Raw genomic sequence first — 25,689 nt, 5'->3', positions numbered from 1 at the left:
GAGAATGGGCTCAAACTTGAAAGTATATTAATAGTGAGGAACATGTAGAGAATAAGTGTGGCCAAAGTGTCAACTTCCAATTCCTGGGTTAACAGAAATTCCTTTTCTCTCTTTGTAGATTCATTATAGAGTTCCTCTTAGGTATAGCTCTCTGCTGACCTCCTCCTCTATCTACTCTCCTATCTACTCTGAGGTTACTACTGGGTTGTTTCCTGAGTCCTGAGGCTAATGCTACCAGGGTCAATGAACTCTGATACAATTTTAATCACTGATAGCACCTATTATGGAACTTTCAGATCTCTTGGACTCACACATTCACTTGAGGAGCAAGAAGATAAAGGGGTGTGTGTTTGTGTGTGTGTGTGTGGAGAGAGAGGGAGAGACAGACAGACAGACAGAGACAGAGACAGAGGGACACACACATAGAGAGACAGAGAGGCAAAGACAGAGACATGTAGAGAGGAAGAGAAAGAGCAAAACTCTGTTGTGAAGAGTAAAAGATGAAATGGCCAAGGAAACAAAGATTTGAGCTTCTAAGTATATCGATTGTAAGCCAGGGGATTAGAAATCGACTGGGAGAAGCAACTGAGTGAACCATACTGAATCCATATTGTGGCTCAATTCTGGATGCGAACTCAGCTACCTTTCTATTCAATTATGGTTTTATTTAAATTTATGTCTTGTGAGAAAATTTTATTTAATTGTGAGAAAATCTTATTGCATTGTTTCAACATATCCTATGTGGTTTGGAGGCTTTACCACCTCTATCTGCTGCTTATAAATTCTTAACTCTACACATAGGTTATCTTGACCAGAAACCTAGTCAGATTCAAAGAATGATGTAACTAGATTTCCTACAATTATAATTCTCAAGCAATCCAAATGTTTTCTCTGAAAACTGGTACCCCATTGGCCAATCAGTTATTATTTTCATGTTCCTTTAAATGAATATGGACACTTGGGGGGAGTGGGACCTCATTTTTTCTGATTTCAAGGAATTGCACCTGCTCATTCTTCCCCTCCCAATTTTGGATGTGCTTGGTCTTTCCCCCAATTAGAAAGTATTAAATTCTGGTTGATTTTTTTCTTTCAATTAATCTTATGGACTAATTGTTTTTAATGGATAATAATCTGTCTTCCCTGTATTTTTGATGTATTGCTAAAGCTGTGGGGACCTGGTCCTGGTTTATTGAGCAATTGGTGTGCATTTCTTAATAAATTGAAATGCTCAGAAGCTAGAATCTTTGTTTCCTCAGTCACTTCATCTTTCACTAGCCATATTTTTCCCACTTCTTCTCCCTCCTTTCTCTATTCCCCCCCCCCCCCAAAAAAGGTGATTCATTCACAGGGACTTCACTAGGAATCATATATAACTGAATTAATCTACTAGTGCAATGAGCAATTCCAAATTGTCTTACTCTTTCATACATAGGCCTAGATGAATGTCTGATTCTTTGAAAAAACAACAAAATATTTCTTGGATGCCATCATCTGCCTTTATACAATGATCAAAGTACTTTATTCCTCTTCCATTTATCAAAGAGTTGTTTGCTCATAGCTTACTATTTTAATTAATGAATTGATTTAAGCCATCTCTCTGGGTCTTCTACATTATTTTGGATGGGGATGTGGGATGTTCAGCAGGACAAGCATCTCGGGTATGAGGATTTAATGAACATTTTTCAGGGCCATTAATCCACCTTTGGAGTCCACTTTATTTACCCAACTCTCATCTGTGGCTCCAAGAAACTGTAGCATGAGCAGCAACCACACTCAAGTAAACCGTCTCCATAGATGGGCTAAACTAGGTTGAAGGTACCCACTGGCCTCAAAGCTGTTGGTGAGTTATGAAGATTTCTGTACCAAACATATGAATTCTTTCCTAGGTGGAATGGGTGGATAAGAAGAATTAGTCCAATGGCCATGAGAGTGGTGGAAGCAGGTACTATGGAGTGCATAGAGTTTGGTCAGAAATTGAAGACACCAAGATAATCTGCTTCATTCTGGACCGTCACCAGTCATGCTCACTTTCTCTTGTCACTAGAGTTGATAACTCTAGAAGAGAAAATATGACTAATGAATTTATGCAACTCTGCTTCACTTAAATCTACTTGATATGCAAATCAGAACATCACTCATGATGTCATTGGTCATCTTTGAAAAAGGACAAACAATAGCAATTTGGTATTCAATACTAAATATGACAAATGATAGTTTCTTGTTCATACATAGGGTTAAATAGACAATCCTTTCCAACTGTGAAATGTCATGGTTCTGTTATTATATAAATCTGACTTAGAAATACCCCTCACACACACACACCCACACCCACACACAAACACACACACACTCACACCTCAAATGGAGTATTTTTGAAATTAGAAACCTTTTGCCTATATTATTTGCATACTATGAATTAACAATAGTAATAATCTGATAATTACACTGTGCCTAACAAGTAATTTAGGATAATGCATACAAAAATATTCATAGATTTATGTCTCAGAAGTATTTAATACATTATCCAATTCAACTCCCTCTTTTAACAGGACAAAATAGAAACTAAGAACTGGGTGGGGAAGCTTTTTTAAGGACACATAAGAAATAAATAACAAAACCTATATTTCAACTGAGATGCTCTCATTCAAATCTAGCATTCTTTTGATGATACAATTCAAAAAAATGTTTGAGAAGCATCCATTGTGTTCCTGGAACTGTGATGAGTGATGGGGACATAAAAATGCAAAAGAAATTATCTGCCTTCAAGGAGCTCACAATATAATGGAAGAGACAACAAACATAAACAAAAATAAGCTGTCTTTTACCATATGCATGGCTATGTCATATTGCTTCATCAAAAATATGTTTTTTCTCAGGGTGGGGATGTGTATTTATCTTCTGCACATATCAACAAATTTTGTGAAAGATGAATTGTAGAAATGGGGAAAGAAAAAAGATAAGGAATCCTATATACAGAAAAATATTTCCAAAATATTATGATGCAAATTATGGAGCAAATCTATTATTTTATTCAGTGTCATTATATTATCATCATTTCTTAAATTCCAGAAATTTTACAGCATATTTAATGACTTCTTTGACATGACAGTCACTTAATGAGGTAGCACATTTATTCTGATAATGGGTCCCACTTTAAAGAGATTTGTTTTTAATTCTTCTTTGATAGTTTAAGAACCTATGTCATATTATTTTGGATATCACCAATGGTGTCAGAAATTTAGTTCTTTAACACTGACTTTGATTTTTGGAAAAAGCTAAAAGTCATTTAGAGTTAATGGGAATACAGTTGCTATAATTTCATAGTTTTTCCAAAACATAAAAGTATATGAATAATATTGTAGGGCAGGTAGGTGACATAGTGGATAGAATGCTGGATCTGGAATCAGGAAGATATCTTTGTGAATTCATGTTTGGCTTCAGAAACTTACTAGATATATGACCCTAGGCAAGTCCCCTAACCCTTTTTGCCTCAGTTCCTTCATCTATAACATGATTTGGATAAGGAAATGGCAGAGCACTCCAGTATTTTTTCATGGAAACCTCGAATGGGATCACAAAGAGCTGGATCAGATTGAACAACAACAAAAAATATTATATGACTGATTGTCTTGAATGGCTTCTTAACTGACTCTGAAGGAAATCCTGAACTATAAGTGATAAAAGTATTTCAATTAATGGAAGTATTATTGAAATAAATTTGTAATTCTCCAACATTTGAAGGGCAACAACAACAAAAACTATCACTTAGATATAATATTTCCATATTTGGTTTAAGAAAATAAATCATTTAATTAGATTATTATCACACCTTACATAAATAACTTGACGGCAATATATACAGGGTTCAGTGTAAGTTTTGTTTTGATCAGTCATCATAAATTAATAATTTTTTTTTTGCAAATGAGCTTAGAGAAATTGCCCTCAAAATAGTCTGTAGCAGCTGAAATTCACTTATTGAATATATGAGATAGTCCATGTTTTTCAACAATTTGTATCTTTCCAAATGATCCCTAAAATTCACCAAATTGCTAAAGAGATCTATAACACACCACAAAATGGAGATTTTTTTCTAGGATATTCCTGGTAACCCTCAGAAAGGCACTATGTCTGTTCAGAATAGATATAGAATCTTGTAAACTTTATAATTCCTACTCCAAATCATGATGATCTATTAAACCAACACACTTAATTGAACAGATGTTTTTGTTGTTATTGTTATCACCATAGCAGGTTATTAACCCATGGAAGAAGCTTATCACATATTAATAATTTTTTAAATGGTGAGTAGTAAAAAATAACATGTATACTGAAACATACATGTCAATGTGTGATAATGGAGGAAGATACCATCGTTATGTATAGAAATAACCTAATAATGTCAAAGAAAAATAAGAATCATATTGAATTTATTATTTTAGGCAAAGGCAAATAATAACATGGGGAACCATAATTAAAAACATAAGTTATAACTATTTTGATAGCTACATAAAAACTATAAATATTGAAGAAAGTTCTTAAAGCTGTTCGTTGCTTCTTTAAAAGTATGACCATTTTACATACAGAAGCAAAATGTCTGTCTTTCTGTGATCTATCCATTTGTAAAGTAATAGAGCAACAGACCTTTCTAATCTTTATTTAAAAGAGTTTGGGGGATTTTGAATTGACTTAAAAGATATCTCATGTTTACTGTCATTTTATTTTAATGCTACTTTCTTATCGGCATTAACCATTTGTTTAGTGATTTTTGAGTGTGACAGAGTCTGAAATTTGTGATTTTTCTCAACCATAAGACAGAAAGAAGATAACCATTTCTGACTCCAATGAGAGTTAAGATTTGAACAGACATTCATGCATGCTGAATGATTTGGTCTGTAATAACAATAGATATATTTATAGATATTTTTTTCTTTCTCTGCTTCCTTGAAGCTACACACTGATCAAGATAAAGGAGATGGAAATTTAAAATACATATTAACAGGAGATGGGGCTGGCAGTCTGTTCATTATAGATGAAAATACAGGAGATATTCATGCTGCAAAGAAATTAGACAGAGAAGAAAAATCCTTGTATGTGCTACGTGCCAAGGCTATAGACAGAAAGACTGGAAGACAAGTGGAGCCTGAATCTGAATTCATCATTAAAATTCATGATATCAATGACAATGAACCAAAATTTACAAAGGACTTATATACTGCCAGTGTTCCAGAAATGTCTGGAGTTGGTAGGTATAAAATATTCTCATACATAATTTAATATTCTTTGGCTAGGGCAATCATAATTGATGGCATATGTGATCACTGTTTATAATAAGAAATAGACATTAAATGATTTGGCAGCTGTTTGATTTCTTATTTGTTTAAATTCAACTTTCCCTAAATGTTGTGTTCTTATTTGCCCCGCACAAGGCAACTGACACTTACGATGTTTGTTGAAACAAATCAACAGGGAAGAGAGAATAACTGTGATTAAATCTGGCAATCTCAGTGAAGAGGAAACATGGTGACACAGTGGATAGAGAGCTGGACTGAAGTCTAAATGACCTGTCTTAAACACTTAACAGATGTATGACCTTGTGCAAGTCAATTAATTGCTACCTGCCTCAATTTCCTCATCTGTAAAAGAGGGATAATAATCATACCACCTATCTTTAAGGCCAGGTTTGGTGTGAGGATAAAATGAGATAATAACTATGAAATGGTTAGTATAGTATCAAACACATAGTAAGATAGATATAGATATGTGTGTGCATGTGTGTACTTGTGTGTGGAGAGGAAGAGGAAGAGAGAGAGGTAGAGAGAGAGACAGAGACAGAGAGAAAGAGAGAGAGACAGAGAGACGAGAGACAGAGAGAGAGAGAGGATGGAAAAAGGTTAAAATTATCATTATATTTTGCATGTATCAAATGCAGAGATACCAAAAACCAGGTTCTTCCCTGTCAGAATAACCATATTGCTTTAGCACACACACACACACACACACACACACACACATATATGTATATACATATATATATATATATATATATATATATATATATATATATATATATATATATATATATATATAGTCTAGATGAAATGGATGAAAAAACATAAAATCCTAGAAATTTGAGGAAAAATAATTGCACAGCCTTTTATGTTACAGTACATTATGTTTGTATGGTACTTTGTACATTCAAATATACATGTATATGCTTTTGTTTCCTTTAATTCTCACAGTACCCTGTAAAGTAAACTGTTTTACTCTTAGCTCTGGAGTGGAAAATGAATTGCAAGATTCTAAAGTTAGGATAGGCTAAAAAACAGTTTGGAGGACAAAAATCTCATTTTAAAGTAAAAGGATAAAATTAATATATGCTTTATCTATGGTATGATGGTGAAATTCTCCAATATCACAATAAGACCAAGGACAAGAGTCCTAATCAATTGCACCATAGCATTTTAAATTGACAGAAAATAATATGTGTGGCACATCTGAACAATTACAAAAGAGTCCTAGATGCTATAATAGTCGACACTATCCCTTTTAAGTTGCTTCACTTGATAATTCACTGATTCTGAGTGGGATCAGTCATTTAAATAGCAATTATATTTCACTTGTATACTGAGAGATATTTGAAGTTAAAAGATGTCTTGAAAGTGCTTAAACTCATTGTTTGAGGCTATATTATTTTTCCTGAAAAAAAGGAAAATAATTGCTTTGTCTTTTGTTAAAAACAAAGTAAACATATTTCCAGTCAAATGCTATGCAATTCCTTCTTTTTTGTGAGCCACCTCCCCTTAAATTCAGAGGCAGCTTATATAAGATTACCTTCTATGACTTGCTAAGGAGTGGCCCAACCCTTCCAAGAGTCTCCCTCTAAATTTTTCAAAACTGTATTGTTGTTTCAATTCTCTTGTTAAATATGTCATTTTCATCACTTATTCTTTCTTCCATGGCCACTCTCTAATAAAAGGATCCTCCTCCTCCTCATTCAGTATTATTGCTGTCATCATCATCATCACATTATCATTATGGTTAGCATAGTGTGGTATTTGGACCCATGATTTCATTAGGACAAGGAATGCACTGTGAAGAATCTCCCTTAACCAAGAAAGAACAGTTACTGCTCTGAGATTTAAAGTCTTAAGAATCTCTAATTACAGGGCTTCTCAAACCTTTTCCACTTGCCATTCTTTCAGCACTTCTAATAACATATGTTGCAACCCTATATGATGGTTGAAGGCTTAACTGGCTTACCTAGGTTCACACAACTATTATGTGTCAGGGACAGATATTAACCATGAGATCAATCAGACACTATGTCAAAGTTTCCATCCATTATGCCAAACTTCCCCTTAAGAATTTTAGTACATTATAATTCACCTTAATTCAAACTATCCCTAAGTTTCTAATGTCTAGTTGTGGGATATTTTTAAATGTTATTAACCAAAGGCACACAACATTTCAAGTGGTCGGAATAGAGGTTCTTATATTAGTTTTCTGTAAATCAGTCATTTTAGTTATGAAACCCTTCTTCTTGTTTTTGCTCAAAGCCTTCTCCTGTTATATCAAATAGAGTTGCATAGATATTAGGGCAAAGTAGAGAGAACTTTTCAAAGAGGTGTTTCCGTGGGGCATAAGTTTGCTTGTGTAGGCAGATATCCTTGTGAAGGCTAAGATATCTACCTGTGTAAATGACCTCCCACTTTCAAAATCCCCATCTATATGAAAAAGAAAGTCATGTGTAATTAACAATTGATTTTCACGAAATTAATGATCTGTATAGCTTTCCTTTTGAGGTCTGATTGAAAGTTTGATGTTGATTACTGTGAGAACATTCAATAAGTGAGCAACCATATGCCTATACTGAAGATTACATCTCAGTATTGTAGGAAATTCTCTTAAGACATTAACTTGCAAACTGGGGACCAATATAGACAAAGAGTTTTCCTGATTTTGAGGTCCTTACACCAATGAACTCACAATCCTGGTTAACAACAACAACAATAACATAGGAAGGGTGTTGAGCCTGTAGTCCTAAGACCTAGATTTGAATTCTGATACATTTAAGAGCTGAGAAGCAATAGACAATAAAACAACCTGAGCCTATTTATTCATCTGTAAAATGAGGATAAATAATAACCCTTGTGATGCCACTTCACAGGATTGTTTTGAAGAATGTGCTTTGTAAAACAAGAATCTTCTTTGAATGTTGACTGCTACCTTGGAATTATTGGTAGATCCAGGGTCAAATGACTAAAGTCTCTTCCAACACCGAGTTTTAACCAGGAGTGAAATTGATGCTTAACACTCATACAGTTACGCTGTTTTCTGATTGTGCTCATATTCTGTTTTTATGTCTAGACTTTGACTGGCTTTTGTATTGATTATTTATTGCTTTGATCAATTTATAATCCAAATGAATTTACCTGGTAAAACGGATCAATTGCTTGTGTCACTCTGGGCAAGTAATTTAACTTGTGTTTGTCTCAGTTTCTTCTTCTGTAAATGGAAATTATAATAGTAACTCCTACCTCTCTCGGTTGTTGTAAGACTCAAATAAGACAATCAATGTAAAATATTTAGCCCAGGGCCTGGAACATAGTAAGAGCTCTAAAAATGTTTGCTTTAAACACCAAGTAATAGAGATGACCAAATTTCACCATTCGCCTTCATTTTTTTTGGATAAACATAATAGTTTCTAGAAGAAAACAAGGGAAAATGCCATCTAGTAGACTGACTTTTTCTCCTTTTGGCTACACTAGAAAAGATTTCTAAGCTGAGAACTATGTATGTCTTCTCAACAGGAAAGATAGAAGAATTCATTGGATTCATAACAAATTTTATTTTTCTTATTTTCCTTCCTGTCTTACATCTGGATGGTCTTATTAAATGGTTTTTTTTAATAGCAATATAAAGTGATGCATTTATAAGCTTTCAAACACTATTACCCATAATAATCAATACATTTGTAAAGTTGGCTACACTGGTTTAAGTATATGATGCTTTCATTTGCATTAGTGAGAGTACTATGATAGCACACTAAAATTTTTTTGCCCTAATTACTTGTAATTCCGTGTGAAATCAACAGGCTGAAAATAAGCAGTAGTGAGTTTTATAATGCCATGTGAAATGAAAGATTGATTTTTTGCTATGTATATTCCCTTTCTTTACTCTTTCCACCTTATTGGTACTGTATGTATTATATAACTTGGTTGAATTTTAATCCTTACCTAGGAGAAGTTCCTTCTTTCTCTTGCTTTTTATAATCAAGAACATAATTTTGTACGAAAAGACCCTTATATGTCACCCAGTCTAAATCCTTTACCTTAAATATGAGATGATTCACACCCAGAGAAATGGAGTGACTATCTCACAATCGCACAGAAAATTTTTATTCTGTTGAAAAAATGTTAGTTTAAGAGACAGAGGACCTGTGGTTAAATTCCTTTTCTTCCATTCACTAGCAGGGCCTCTATCAATCAATGAATCAAAGCATTGATTAAATATTCTATAGGTTTCAATTTTCTTACATGCAAAATGAGGGTCCTAAATTACTTTACCACTAAGGTTCCTTCTGTATCTATATCTATCATCATATAGTTCACAGATATTTATTTTCTTGAACATTTATATGTTAAAGAATTTTAAACCTCCTACTTAAAGGTTATCTTTGTAAGTTCCTTCCTTACAAATAGATGACTTCATTAAAAATATGAGAAATATTTAAATTTTGCTGTCATTATCCCATGAGCTAATATCACCAAAAACAAGCTCCATAGGTCAATGAGCATACGGTGTTCATACAGAGTGTGAACCAGTAGTGTTATGGGAGGTATGCTACACATCTAAATATGCTACACTTTAGCTATGATATTAAAACCAAATTCATTGCTGTACTTTCAGGCTGCTTCTCTGTTAGCTGTAGTAGAATCAGTAGTAGTAGTGGTGGTGGTAGTAGTAGTAGTAGTAGTAATAGCAGTACTAATAGGAGGAGGAGGAGGAGGAGAAGGTGGAGGAACAGTAGTAGTAGTAGTAGTAGTAGTAGTAGCAGCAGCAGCTGCAACAGTAACAATAGTAGTAGTAGTTTTTGTGGTTTTTTTAATACACAAGAACACATTTTAACTGATATAGCCACCTACAATAAAATAATAAAATTCATTGGATTTCCAATTATATTAGTCATTCAGTTTCTGTTATGTATAATTAATCTCTGAAGATAATTGTAAGACTATATATTTTACAATGCAATATCTTTTTATTTTTAGTATTTCTTATCAAAGGCTACATAGGTTTAATTAAACTTGGATAATATTTCCCTCTCTCCCCCCACTAACATATATGCTAATTGTAAGTATGATAATATTGCCATACATGTAAATGCCATATTAGCTTTTCTACTTTTCTTATATTTTCTTCTAAAGCTGGGCAAAAATTATTCTTAGATCAAAAACCTGAATGTTGTTGCAAGCCTACTCTCTGAATCATAAATGAATTTCTATAAAAATTTGTAAACTATTACGTAGTATTTCCTTTTTGGCCTTTGAGTAAAATATAATAGGGCAAAATTATGACATTACTTAATAATTGGATTTATCTAGGGTCCTCGAATGGCAAAGATAATATATTTATCTTTTTGTTTCCCCCAGGACCCAGCAACAGTTTTTGCTACAGAGTGGACTCATAATGACTGTTCATTGAAATGAACTGAGTAAACTATACAAAGAGAAGTATAGATAATATAGTCTACAGGCATATTCTTGTTCTCCAACATAATCTTTGACAAGGTTTCCCCTATTTAGCATATGAAGTCACAGTCAATTTAACATTATATTTTCTATGTAAAAGGCAACAGTTATTTTTCCACAGCATAACTTGAAACTTGTCTGAGACCAAATCATTTGAAATAGATTTAAAAATAATCAATTCAAATTAAGGATTAGACCATTTGATTTTCAGTTAGGTATATTTCCCCAAATGGAATGTTGTCAACAGTAAGGAAACTGTATATCTTTAAATTTATAAAGACTGTATGAGAAGTTTGATAGAAAAAATTCTATTAAATGTCCTAAGACTGTTTAAGCTAAAATCCTTTAAAATATTTTCTCATTATCTTCTGAATATAATCAGTTTATCAAAATTAATCAGTATTTCCTACAGTGTAAACAAGATACAAAGACTCAAAGTGTTTGCTTTTCCTGTTTTGTCACATGGCTAGTTTTGGCTTGGGAATTTTTTTATTTGGTTTTCTTTTTTTTTTTCTTTATCAGCAATATAAGAAACTTATCTGGGCCTTCTAGAATATGACACAATAATATTCAAAGTGTAAGACTTTTCACCATATCTTTAATAAATAAATTCCTCTAATACAGTAAAATATTTCCTATCTATCCCATTTCCTATCACTGCTACTCTCCTCCAAATAGGAATCATTTTCTTCCCTCTTTAGGCCATTGGCTTCTGTTCCCTTACAGTCTGGAAAACTAAATGATTTATTCTTTAGTTTTGAACTTGGCTTAAGGGTTTGCAGTTTTTTATTCTACAAAGTTGCTTCTTCCTAACTTCTTTTTCTTCCGCCTCTCCCTGCAGTGTTACTTTTAAGATGTTAAAGTATTAATTGTTTTGGTAAAATATTATTTCTGAGCCATTAGCAAATGTGCCATCTACACATGAAGTTGTCTTTTATGAATGCAAAGCAGACTGGGGCCAATGTAAAAAGTTAAAAAACTCCTGTAGGAGAATAATTGAAGTCAGACTTTAATCTGTATCATGATTAAAATTATGTTCTGTGTTTGGTATAATCTTGATAAGTTTTATGTTCAGGTGATTCACAGTATCTATGTGGAAGGCAATCAGCCTACATTTTCACATGTATTCAACAGAGATATCAGCAAGTGATTTAGGGAAAAGTTTGAAATATAAGTCATGGAATTGCTTACTATTATTACATAAAGGAATCATGGTCTTGATGCAGGAAGGATTATTTTCACCTCTTTCTGCCTCAGTTTCCCTGTAGTTTAGGCAAAAACATTTATTTGTTATCTTACAGCTGGAGCATTTATCAGAGAATAGATGGTCACAAATTTGTTATTAATCATAGAAAGATTTCTTAAATCCACAAAAATCAACATTTCTGCCTCTCTCTCTCTCTCTCTCTCTCTCTCTCTGCCTCTCTCTCTGTCTGTCTGTCTCTGTCTCTGTCTCTCTCACGCTCAATAACTTTTGTTAAATATCCATCTATAAAATATTTAGGAAACTGTATCATGTTAGCATTCACATGGCAATATATGTTTGTAAAGCATTTTGCCATCATTGGCTTATTTGATCCTTGCAATTACCCTGAAATCTAGGTATAATTTTTACCTCCATATTTTAAACTTAATATCCAGTTTAATCAGTGTAGGAAGATTTAGTTGAGAAACTACTTCTAACAAGGATCACAGATAGTTCAATTGGCTCCTTTAGGGTCACACATCCTGTGTTTTTAAGAGTCAGGATTTGAAATAGCACGTGATTCCATCATCAGATCTCTATTCACTATTAATACTGCCTCTATATCCATTTTACCAGTGAGGAGACTAATCCTCAGACACGTAAATCATCATGAGGTCATATTTAAACTCAGACCTTTTGCTTCCTTGTCCAAAGCTTTGATTACCAGTCTACACTGCTTCTCTCAGCCTGTCTGTGTAGAGAAGAGAAAGAGAACAACAATTTAGTAAGTATTTACTATATGTTATTAATGTACCAATTTTGCAGTTGAGGAAACTGTGGCAAACAGAAGTGAAGTGACTTGCCAAGGCTCATATAGCTATTAAGGGTCTGGTGTTGATTTGAATTGAGGTCTTCTTGACTCCAGGCACAACAGTCCATCCACTGTGATACCTACCTTTTTTCCATATGAGATGCACATAAATATTTTATGGTCACACAAATATGATAGACATAAGCACAAAAAAATGTATCAAAACTTGTATTTCTAGGCCCTCCTTTATTTGAGTCATAACAAAAGCATGGTTCTTTTTGTATCCCTTCTATTTACAAAGAATGATAAAATTTATACAAATAAGGAACAACAGGAGAGCTATAGGAATGATATTCAGCATTGACTATTCTTCTCCAATTAGCAATCACTACACATTATCTGAAAATTGCACATCTACTGTATTCAGTAGTAAAAATCTTTTCCCTTCACAGTACTTCAAAAAGATTAAAAGTGTGGTAGAATTAAATCACATTGCATCCTTCTATGTGGTAAAATGATTATTCAATATATACTTATGGGCATAACCAGATTAATATAAATCAATTTAAATTAATAAAAAAAAAACAGAGAAAGTAGGAGATGGGGCATATTCTTATCAGTTTACAAAAGAACTTCCATTACCATAGATGCTAGTATGTGTTAGGAATTCATGATTTCCTGATTTAATGTTTATTGATCACAGACTACCAAAAAAGATGTTCCAATTCATTATTTCACATTTTGACTTATTCTCGTATGTCTTCATGTATGTGTCTTCTGTGGGGACAATTTTTCTTTAGGTACATCTGTTATCCAAGTTATGGCAACAGATGCAGATGATGCCAATTATGGAAATAGTGCCAAAATAGTTTACAGCATACTTCAAGGGCAGCCATACTTTTCAGTGGACCCAGAATCTGGTAAGAAAATAATATTTGAACATTATTGCTGATGTGATAATTTTAGAAGCATATGTCAAATGAATTCATTACATCTTTCATGTTTTATACAATTTAAAGCATGTTCATAGTGTTCAAAAAATAATTGATATATTACTCAAAATACTTCCACATCACCAAGGTGGATGGGGTGTGTTCTTTAAAAAATGTATATTACTTTTAAAACATTATTCTACTGTGCTATAATTTCTTGTGTCTGGATTTAAACTATAAAACCAAAAGATTGAGAGAGCTTCATGCAAACAATTGTACCATAGGGCAATCTAAGAAAGAGACAAACCTTGAAGCTTGTGGCAATTTCTAAAATGAAACAAGAACATTTGGTTGAAAGATTTGCATTGACTGTAAACCTAACGTTGGTTATCAAAAGGATAATTAAATTGATTTAGCAAAGTCCATACACTGAGCTGTGGCAGGCCTAGAAAGCTCTGTATTCTGACAATTACATTAAATTGTCCACGGATTGAAAATCTTATTTCTGTATACCTCAGTTTTATTGGTTTGCTATGATTAACATCTGCCCAGTATAACTTGCATAAATTCATTTTAAAACCTTAGTATTAAAATGCATGGCTTCTCTCTCCTTTCTCCAAAAGGCATAATAAAAACAGCATTACCAGATATGAGCAGAGAAAACAGGGAGCAGTACCAAGTGGTCATCCAGGCTAAAGATATGGGAGGACAGATGGGTGGATTATCAGGAACGACTACAGTGAATATCACTTTAACTGATGTCAACAACAATCCTCCAAGATTCCCCCAGAGTAAGAAATATTTGAAGCTTATACATTTGCAGTTTCTTTAAAACTATTTTCATGATGCACCATTACTTTCATAAGTAGATTCACTGCTTTTAAAGAGAACATTTCATTTTGAATACATAAGTGGAAAAAAGTTCTAAGATGTGCATATCTATTCAACAGTTTGTGTATACATATGCATGTATATGTATGTATAAACACACATATGAACATGCATAACAACATATGTACATGTGCACATATGTTCAGATACATGTGTGTACATGTTGTGCACATATGCACATGCATGCATACAATATACCCATATACATGCACATGTACATATGCATGTATATATGCACATGTGTATGTGATTTGCAAAATACTTTACAACTGTTTTCTTGTTTGAGTCTCCTAACAACCCTGTGAGGTAGATGTTATTATCATTCGCTTTTTGTGAAGAAGAAAATTTAAACTTAATAAACATGTAGGAATTTCCTGGGATCACATAAGTAGTAAATCTAAGACTAGCCTAAGTCTAGCCATTCTCATTTAGTTCCCTTACTAACAAATAAAAACAAACAAAAAGGACTTTAATTTTATTAGTATTGAGTTCAGTAGTAGAAGGAAATAAGAGGACAAAGTACTCTAGTTATTTTGGCTAAATTCCTAAATCCTTCTTTTTAGCTAGAGGATCAGTCCACATCCCTTTTATTTTTTTCTGGCTGCTCATCAGCATACCTTCTAATTTTACCAACTTGTCTTCTTTATCAATCCATACCATGCTACTAAATTTCAAATTGGTAAATGGGAAGTCTTTAGACTCAGGAGTAGTTCGAAGGTGTTATTAATTATACCAGAGCATGGACAAGATTAATGACACAAATCATTCTAGTCTCTCCCTGGCACTACCCCAACCTTTGAGCTCAACTTTTCAAAAGTAATAGACTATTTATACTAATTATTTTATCTGTGCCAGTCTGAATTATGATAGAATTATTAATAGGTCCACAATTCAAGTCAGTTTAATCAACACATACTCATTTATGCCAGTGCTTAATCATTAATACCAGGACTACAAATTCTTCTCAATTCATTATAATAACAAAACAACAAAAACAACAATTGTATGTTAATGAATGCTGCACCACTAAAGTATACAAAGAACAATGGATGCCTTCATGATTCCATTGTATCAATGAATGAAAAAACAAACAGAAAATTTCACTACAAAGCATCAATTCAGATCTGATCAGGGATTTATGATGACTCAAAATAGTTTCCACTGTCTAACATATGTTAACTGAAATAGGATATTATAATCTTCATTCTTCCATATGTTTTCCAATATTTATTGTTTGTCCAGATCTATGATTTCATTGGTGTAGGGGTGGGGAAACCTGCATCCTTGAGCTACATTTTGCCCTCTACGTCCTCAAGTGTAGCTCTTTGATCGAATCTGAATAACCAAATGAAAGGAAATGTGTTGTGAAGTTTGGATTCTGTCAAAGGGCCATACTTGAGGACCTAGATGGCCACATGTGGTCTTGAGGTTGCAGATTCCCTGGTCCTGTAGGGAATGCCAAGTACAGAAATTCTTCCCATTGAGGCAGATGATGAACTTGTATGTAATATAATCTTTCTAGTTCCCTGGGGCATTAAGTGACATTCTAATGGTAATGTCACCTACAAGAATTTATCAAAAGGAGGACTTCAATTCAGGACTTTAAGGCCAATCCTTTGTCAATTAAAACATATTTATATTAAAATTCTTTTGTGTAAGCATTACTGCATAAATTCAAAATTGCCTAGTGCACTTTATGATCTGAATTATTTGGAATGCCTGTCAACATTAGCAAAATATAACAAAAAATAACTCCTATATGTTTGTTACCTTGTCTTTTTTAAGTGCATACAAATTATCTAATGCCTCATTAGCTGAAGAGTTTGAAAACAGCCCACAAATGATTAGTTTTCTTCAATAATACAAAAAGACCTAAAGTATGGTTACTAATTCTATTGCCTCAGATTGAAACATATTTTCTTCACATCTTCATTGGTGTTTTTCTGGAGACAAAAACTATAATAATACACAATAAATAATAACAAAAAAAATCTTTCCCCAAGGGTATTTAAATGTACAACCTTCTGGTAATGTATCTCAAAATTAATTGGGCAAGATCTGTAGTAACAAACGTGCAGTTCCTCACTGAGACAAAATTTGAAAACTTTATATGTTAGAAGGCTCTGTTAGGACTTACAATCTTCTAGTCTTTAATAGCAACTGTGTTGCTTTGTCAATATTTTGATCCATGTCACAAACCTGGGTGGCAGGTCCAGGGTCTGGAGGAGCACTTTTACATCAGAGATTGTGGCAGCATTGGAGGCAGCACCCTCTTCACAATTACAGGTCAGAAAAGAATGCTGGCGGTCACTTACAGACTAGAGTACAGACTAAGAGAGAAGGAAACATCCTCCTTAGATCATGCAGACTACGAATAACTAAAAATTTATAAATCCCAAGAAGTATCTCGAAAAGGACTGCACAGAACCCTTGAAGCTTGAGAAAGTGAACCCTCACCCTGGAAGCAGAGCCGTATCTTAACCAACAGTTAAAAATCAATTAATAGGCTGGAAAAATGAGCAAACAATGGTGGGGAGGATTCTGACTATTGAAAGTTACTATGGTGACAAGGAGGATCAAAACATACACTCTGAAGAAGGCAAGAAAGTCAAAGCTCCTATATCCAAAACCTCCAATAAAAAGATGAACTCATCTCAAGCCATGGAAGAGCTCCAAAAGAATTTTGAAAATCAAGTAAGAGAGATAGAGGAAAAACTGGGAAGAAAAGTTAGAGTAATGTAAAATAATTGCAAAAAAACAAGTTAAGAGCTCAGTAAAGGAGACACATACATTGACAAAAACCATACTGAACAAAGTAACACTTCAAAAAAAGTCTAGGTCAAATGGTAAAAGAGGTTCAAAAAGCCAATGAGGAGAAGAAGACCTTACAAAGCAGAATGATTGGTCAAATGGAAAAGGAGGGCCAAAACTCACTGAAGAAAATAATTCTTAAAAAATTCAAAAAGAGCACACAGAAGCTAATGACTTTATGGGATATAAAAAAAAAAAGAATGAAAAAAAGAAGACAATCTGAAATATTTCACTGGAAAATCAACTGCCCTGGAAAATATATCCAGGAGACAGACAGACAGACGGACAGATGGACAGATGGACAGATAGACAGATAGACAGACAGACAGACACACAGACAAACAGACAGACAGACAGACAGACAGACAGACAGACAGACAGATAGATAGATAGATAGATAGATAGATAGATAGATAGATAGATAGATAGATAGATAGATAGATGGATGGATGGATAGATAGATATTACTATCTGATCAAATATATATAAAAGATATATATATATATATACATATATATGATATATATGACAAATCTGACCAAATTATGTATACACACACACACATATATAGGACAAATCTGATCAAATGATCAAAAAAAGAGCCTAGGCAATATCTTTCAGGAAATTATCATGAAAAATTACCTGATACTATTAAAACCGGAAGGTAAAATAGAAATTGAAAATATATATTGATCACCTCTTGAAAGAGATCCCAAAATTTAAACTGCCAAGAACATTGTAGCCAATTTCCATAATTCTCAAGTCAAGGATAACATACTGCAAGAAGTCAGAAAGAAAAAAATCAAGTATTGTGGAGACACAGTAAGCATAACACAATATTTAGCAACTTCTTCATTAAAGGATGATAGGGTTTGGAATATGATATTCCACAGGGCAAAGGAGCTAGCATTACAACAAAGAATCACCTACCCAGCAAAACTCAGTATAATCCTTCATTGGGGAAATGGACATTCAGTGCGACAGAGGACTTTCAAACATTCTTGATGAAAAGACCAGAGCTGAACAGAAAATTTGACTTTCATTTACAAGAGAAACATAAAAAAGTAAAAAGGAAAGGGAAATCATAAGGGACTTAATAAGTTTAAGATATTTACATTCCTAGATGGGAAGATATTTGTAACTTCTGAGACCTTTTTCATTATTGGATACTTAGAAGGAGTATAGATAGCAGAGGACACAGGTATGAGTTGAATATGAAGAGACGATACCCGAAAAAAAAAATAAAATTAAGGGGTGATAGAGGAATGTGCTAGGGAAAAAGAGAAAGGGAGAAGTAGAATGAGGTCAATTATCTCACATAAAAAAGTAAAAGCTTTCATATTGGAGGAGAAGAAAGTATATTGGGGGGAAGTAAGTGAACCTTACTCTCATCAGAAATGACTGAAAAAGGAAATACACATTCAATTGGGTATAGAAATCTCACTTACCCTGTAGCAAAGTAGGAGGAGAAGGGTATAAGAGAAGTGGGGCAGGGTGGTGTTAGGAGGAAGAGCAGATTGAGGTAGCTAGTAGTCAGAAGCAAAACACTTTTGAGGAAGGATAGGGTGAAATGTGACAGAGAGTAGAATAAATGGGGGGATAGAGTAGAGGGAAGTACAATTAACCATAGTAATTGTGGAAAAAAATTTGAAACAAATTTCTCTAATGAAGGCCTCATTTCTCAAGCTTTTAGAGAACTGTGTCAAATTTATAAAAGTAAGAGCAATTCCCCAATTGATGAATAATGAAATGCGTGATCAGTTTTCAGATGAAAGTAATCAAAGCTATCTATAGCCATATAAAAATACTTTAACACTATTGATTGGAGAAATGCAAATTAAAACAATTATGTGGTATTACCTCTTACCTATTAGATAGACTAATAGGAGAGCAAAGATAAAGGACAAATGTTGGAGGGGATGTGGCAAAAATGAGACTTTAATGCAGTATTGGTGGAATTGTGAACTGATTCAACCATTTTATAGAGCAGATAAAACCTTTTTTCATTTATATTTTCAATATTTACTTGTGTTGTAGATTCATTATCGAATAAATGGTATTAATTAAATTTATAAAAAATATTCTTTGTAATCAGTTGTTCCATGGTACATTAAATAAATGCCCTGAATCTATTAGATTCAACTACTTTATAAATAAGAATCACAAGATTATGTGATTAGAAATTCTTATAATTTTTCCTGAGAAAGTCAAAATGGTTCATATGCAATATGACACTTAGTCTTCAGTCCTCTCTCCAGTTATAATAAAATTGTCCACATTTCAGGGAAAAATAACTAACACCAGAGAATGTGTGGCTCGGTAGGAAAAAATACTAATTTTTGAATTATAGAATCTGAGTTTGAACTGAGAGTATGATTCCAGAGACTGATTCCTATATTTCACTTTGGGAACTTTACTTAACCTCTTCATGTTGAGTTTTTCCATCTGCACAATGAAGGGGTTTGAACAGATTGTTTCTGAGGAAAACACCACCTATAGCAATGTGATCTAATATGCATTGCCTTCTGCCACTCCCTTACATGTTTTAGACAGTGACCTAAAGACATAGGACAAGTATTGAAATTTAAAACAAATAAAATTTTGATGGTTTAAAATCTTTGAAATTCTTTTCTGTAACTTTTTTTCCCTTTGTGGTTTAGGTAAACATACTCCTCAAAGAATCTCAGCAAAATATCTCTGCAAAAGGCTAACCATATGTACTCAAGTTACATTTAATAATACTAGACAATTTTTAAAAGGTTATTAGAAGGTGTTATATAAGTAATATTGCCTGTCTTAGCTCTCACCGCCTGAAATGCTCAGTATATTATTTCACCCTTGCTCCAAGACTCTCCGATACCCTTAAGAAAGCTGGAAGAGCCTAGGTTCTTTTCTGTTGGCTTCAGCCTCACTGGCGATGTTTCTCTAAGTTTAGGGGTAATCTTCAGAATTCCAGTTGCATTTAGTCACTAAAAGTCAGATGACCTTTTCAAAGGAATACTTACATCTATAGATATAATCACAAATTTATAAACTTACTCTCCAACGTATGGGACTTAATCCACTTCCGCTTTTATGTCAGCTTAGTCTCTGGGAAGAGGAAAAGGGTTAGATTCATATCTTGGCTGAGTTTCTATATAGAACAGCTCTTGTTCCCTGTCCAAAACTCACATTATGCTTGAATCCTAGGCAATCTCTCTTCTCAGAGTTCCCTTGATGTGCTAGGGACTGCAATATGTCACCTGGAATCAAGGTTCTAGCATCCCCTTGGTTAAAACTCTGAATCAAGGATCTGGTATTGTGCTACCTAAAACTGAGAATGATAGAAAAAATAAACAGAATAAACACTCACAGAGCAAGAAATCCTTAGAATCAAGGAGTCAGACGAAAATCAAGTTAACAAAATTACTCCCCTTTTAACTATTCAGTTCATAGCAACTGTAGTGTGGATAAAAGAGCACCTAGGAAAGAAAATGACTAACAAGTTTTAAAGAAGCAGCTTTTCAGATAACTATGCAGTAAATCAAAATAAGATAAGAAACTATTCCTACCCCTGTTGTAAGGGATGTGGAGTTTATTCCCATTAGGTGATCTGATCTTGCTCAATACAAGCCGCTTACACATATATTGACCCCTTGGAGGCACATAATTAGCCTGCTACATGGATACTCAAAATATTTCTAATTCCATTTTATAGATTAGGAAACTGAAGCTCAGAGAGCTTTCATGCCTTTTTTATAATTACACAGTCATTTGACGTTTGAACCCAGGACTTCCTAACTCAAAGTCCATTGCTAATTCCAATCTTTCAGATTGCTTCTCATACAGTAATACATACCTCCTCCCCTTCCTCCTTTGCCACAACTTTGATCCAAGTAAAATTTTATTCAATTCAGCCTAACAAAAATTTATTAAGTACCTCCAACTAGGGACAGGATAGAAACACAAAAAGTAAAAATATCTCTATTGAAAAGGAGCTTATTTTGACAAAGGGAACAATATTGATACAGTGAAGTAAATGAAAAATATGCTAAAGAAATGAAAAATGATTTTGGGGGCAATATATTCGTATGAGGGCCCAAAGAAGCTCATGCAGAATGGGATATTTGGAGTGAACTTGAATGAACCTAGGGATTCTATAATGTACGTAAGGAAATCATCGAGGAACACTTACAAAAAAGGTAGGGAATTTCAGTTAAGCTACTTAAAATTCTCAAAGAATGTGTTGTTAAAGTGCTACATTAATACATCAGCAAATTTGGAAAACACAACAGTGGCCAATTTATGTTCTAATCTTAAAGAAGAGAAATGCCAAGAAATGTTAAATTTACCAAATATCTGTGCTCATTTCACATGCCAAGAAGTTTATGCTTAAGATTCTGTAAGTTTAGCTTCAGCTATGTGAACCAAGACTTACCAGAAAAACGGGCTGTTTTTCAAACAGACAGAGGAACTCGAGACTAAATTGCCAACATTCACTGGATTGTTGAGAAAGCAAAGGAGTTCCAGAAGCACAGAAACAAATAAACAAAAAACTCAAACACACACACACACACACAAATAAACAGAAACACACACATATACTTCTGCTTCATTTACTATACAGGATTTAAAAATGTGGCATTTCCTCAGAGAGATGAGAGTACCAGATGATATTACTTGTCTCCTGAGGAACTATGAAGGCCAAGAGGGAACAGTTAGAACTGAACATGAAACAACTGATTGGTTTAAGATTGGGAAGGACTAGAGCAAAACTGTATATTGTTAGCTCATTTATTTAATTTTTATGCAGAATACATCATGCAAAATGCCAGGCTGAATGAAACAAAAACTGTAATTAAGGTTGTTGGGAGAAAGCAACAATCTCAGATATGCATATGATGCTATTCTGATGGCAAAACATGAAGAAGAATTAAGATACCTCTTGATGATGTTGTGAAAGAAGAGAATGCAACAGCTGAACTGAAGATTAACATTAAAAAATATGAGTTGACAATGGGTCCCATCACTTAAAAACTATCCACTTTACCCCTTTATGTAACTTAACTAGTCACACAGGTTGAAAGTATTGTCAGTGGGATTTGGAACTGGGTTTACTGGCTCCTGAAGCAGGGTTTTTGTTTTGTTCTTACTGGATTGTGAATTATGAGTTAAGAAACATCCCACATCTCTAGCCACATGAATCATTATAGCTTTAGAATTTTGTAAAGAAGAATTCTCTTTCCATTTTACCATGACAAATATCTATTGAAAAGGAACAATTTGGTCAATTAAAATAAAGTTTGACTAAACAGATTTTTCATTTTTTTCTTCACCATCACCTTCATCAAAAATTGCAAAAACAAAATTGTTAGATATACTTACAGAACAAAATTGTTTCAAAGTATATTTAGCAATTAGTTTATGTCATAATGCCTTAAATGTGGTTAACTTTACAATTCATTTGTTGCTTTCTATATGAAAACTCAGTTGAGCTTCACAATAGCCTTGTGAAAATACTCTATTTCTTTAATAGTCATGCATATATGGCATCCACAGAAAGTAAATGACAAGCCGAAGGTCACTTAACCAATTAATAGAATAACCTGGACTAGAATTCAGGCTTGGTACTATTTTGATTATAACAGCAGCTGCAGCTATTTCCAGTATATAATAACATGAATGAGTGTTTGTGTATGTGTGGATGCATGTGTGTATGTTTTAATGATGCCCACATAGGTTATGTATGCCCTCAAGTGCCTGAGTAGATTTGACTTGCAGGGAGATGTGAATAGATATTGTTAACATTTTCTCCACCTTCCCTTCTCCAAGGGTGAATCTGATTCCTTCCAGGCAGGGAAAATGATCAATGCCATGACACTGGTCACCCTGCTCTCTTTATGGAGAGGGGGCTCGGAATTATGTCTCTCTGTCCCTTAAATATTGTTAGTTCAGAGGAAATAATTTAGATTCAAGCTGTGTTTTTGATTGCTATCTCTTAATAGAGACTAAGACTTCCATGAAATACATCCAAAAGCCTATTATACAAAGACTGTCACACTTAGTGAATAGCAAATTAACCCACAAATTCAAGCCAATAGGAAACAGGAATAAGAACAGTTATACAGACTAGCTTATACTGTCAAAGTACAGAGTGAATAAGTTCTCTCCTGGGAGTGAAAGATCTCAGCTGAACCATGAGAGAGGTAGAGTACATGATCTTATAAAAGGGGAAATCAGTTAAATTCTAGCATGCTAAACTGAAGAGGGACATGATCGAGGTTGCAAGTCTTCTACATGTCAGCTTCTCTCTGGAGTTTTTATCTCCCTTCAGTGATTTCTCCCCTGAAAAGAATTTAGAAGTGCTTGTCTTTGGAAGGTGGAAGCCAGAAGAGCTGAGTTCTCTAATAGATTTCAGGCTTTCAGCATTTCTTCTTCTCATGTTGGTACTGGGCAGTGAGTAATCACTCCCCAGCAATGAGAGAGTCTTTTAAAAATGAGCTTAAACCCTGGGTTACACTTACAACTGAAAATTAGTGTGTCAGACAAGAATTCTACTTCAAAAATTTCGTAATTATGTCATGTGAGGATTGGAAGTTCAATTCCGTGTGGTCGGTCTCCGGCGGGTAAAAGTGGGACTTCTAAATCTTAGAGTTCCTACGAGGCCCTCCAAAAACAGTAGGGAATCGAGAAGGTCAGACCGAGCTAGCTCGGCTAGCTCGGGTATTTCCTCCTCTTCCCGGGAGATACGTGATGGGTGGAGCCTCCCTGCTTTTGAGGCTGTTCCGGATTGGACACACCTGTTGTCTCCTAACAGGCTCGATATTGATATGTAAACTACGGGCAAAGGGCTTAAGTAGGTTCGGGAAAGCCTGAAAAAGCCTCTTGGGCGAAGGACCACGTGTGAGCTTACTAGGCTCCTCACTTTCCTCTCTCTTCTCTCCCCTCCCCCTCTCTCCCCACTTACACTTCTACTTCCAATCCCTTATTGTAAGATCTTTGCCTCCTTGGGAGATTCTCCCTCTTTCTCCTAAGGAAGAACCCCCTGCACTTGTAACCGAGACCCTGTAATAAAGCTCAACCCTTGTTCGACTCTGGAACGTCCTTTCTCTCATATGCGCACCTGGTTTGGCCAAACGAAGACCTCGGGAGCTGAGGTAAGAAGACTCGGGTAGCCCACAGGCCTCTAGGCTTGGCAATGTCATGACTCTAATTCAAGGCATTTCAATTCAAATGGAAGGTTATATTAAATCAGATTTCTAAATAGAAATTAACAATCCAGATTTTTCCTTAATTAAGTAGCTTCACCTTTATCCTAGGACAAAAAGAGGTACTTCTTACTTATATATGAACAGAAAGATCATTGATTGTTGCCTGAGACCTTATACAAAGAGGAATTTGGTGAAGGTAAAAGACATGGCTATTGATACTTTATCAAGCTATAGTAGAATTAGAATAACAAAAACAATTTGAAGATGGTTATTTTCATAAAGGTATAGGTTAATGGATATGTAGAACATAGGGGAAAATCAACTATCAATATGTTATTTTCTTCAAGTGACACACACACACATATATATCACTTTTAAGGAACAGGAAGAATAAAAAAGAAAATATACATTTTCTTTTTTTACTCTGTTTTGAATCTGAAATTTTTCATTAACTAACTCTTAGATTTTGATAAAATTACTTCATTCTCTGGCTCTCAGTCTCCTCTTTGGCAAAATGTAAGGTTTGCACTTGGTAATCTCTAGTTCCCTTCCAAATTTTAACTTTAACAATTTTAAAATACAAAACTCAGAGTTATGCATGATAAAAATCATTTCAACACATTTTCAACTTCAAAGACATTTTATTCAAATGAGAAAAGGAAGGGGAAATGAATATTACTCAATATCTAAAGTCAAAATATCAAAGCATAACTCATTTAATTTGCAGGTACATATCAGTTCAATTCTCCTGAGTCTGTGCCCCTTGGAACTCCACTAGGAAGAATAAAAGCTAATGATCCTGATGTCGGTGAAAATGCAGAGGTGGAGTATAGCCTTGTGGAAGGAGATGGTGCAGACATGTTTGACATCATCACAGACAAGGATACACAAGAAGGGATCATAACTGTCAAAAAGGTTTATTTTCTGCATTGTGATTTCTTTTCTAAATTAATATAGAAGTTATCTATTAGAAGTTTTTGCTTCAATGAAGCTGTTTGAATTTTGTTCTACCTTTTTTAGGTAAAAGTCATCCTTTATGAACTTATATAAATGAGATTGCTTTGACATCTTACTTCTTTCAAGACCTCTTGATTGTTATCTATTAAATATATATAAC

The 25,689-nt window shown here is 34.1% G+C and overlaps 1 protein-coding gene across 1 annotated transcript in view; it reads left to right on the top strand.

Annotated features, from left to right (window-relative positions):
• Positions 1–25,689, top strand: part of CDH9 (cadherin 9) — a 234,213-nt gene that overhangs the window by 181,378 nt on the left and 27,146 nt on the right. The window contains exons 4-7 of the mRNA XM_072605477.1: positions 4,948–5,242; positions 13,549–13,668; positions 14,304–14,471; positions 25,300–25,487. Of these exons, the coding sequence (XP_072461578.1) occupies positions 4,948–5,242; positions 13,549–13,668; positions 14,304–14,471; positions 25,300–25,487 (771 nt within the window). The remainder of the gene's footprint in view (positions 1–4,947; positions 5,243–13,548; positions 13,669–14,303; positions 14,472–25,299; positions 25,488–25,689) is intronic.

This window comes from Notamacropus eugenii, chromosome 4 (assembly GCF_028372415.1).
Source record: "Notamacropus eugenii isolate mMacEug1 chromosome 4, mMacEug1.pri_v2, whole genome shotgun sequence".
Taxonomy (NCBI): Eukaryota; Metazoa; Chordata; class Mammalia; order Diprotodontia; family Macropodidae; genus Notamacropus; species Notamacropus eugenii.
The sequence above is the reverse complement of the archived record's forward strand: the minus strand, read 5'-3'. Positions and strand labels throughout refer to the sequence as shown.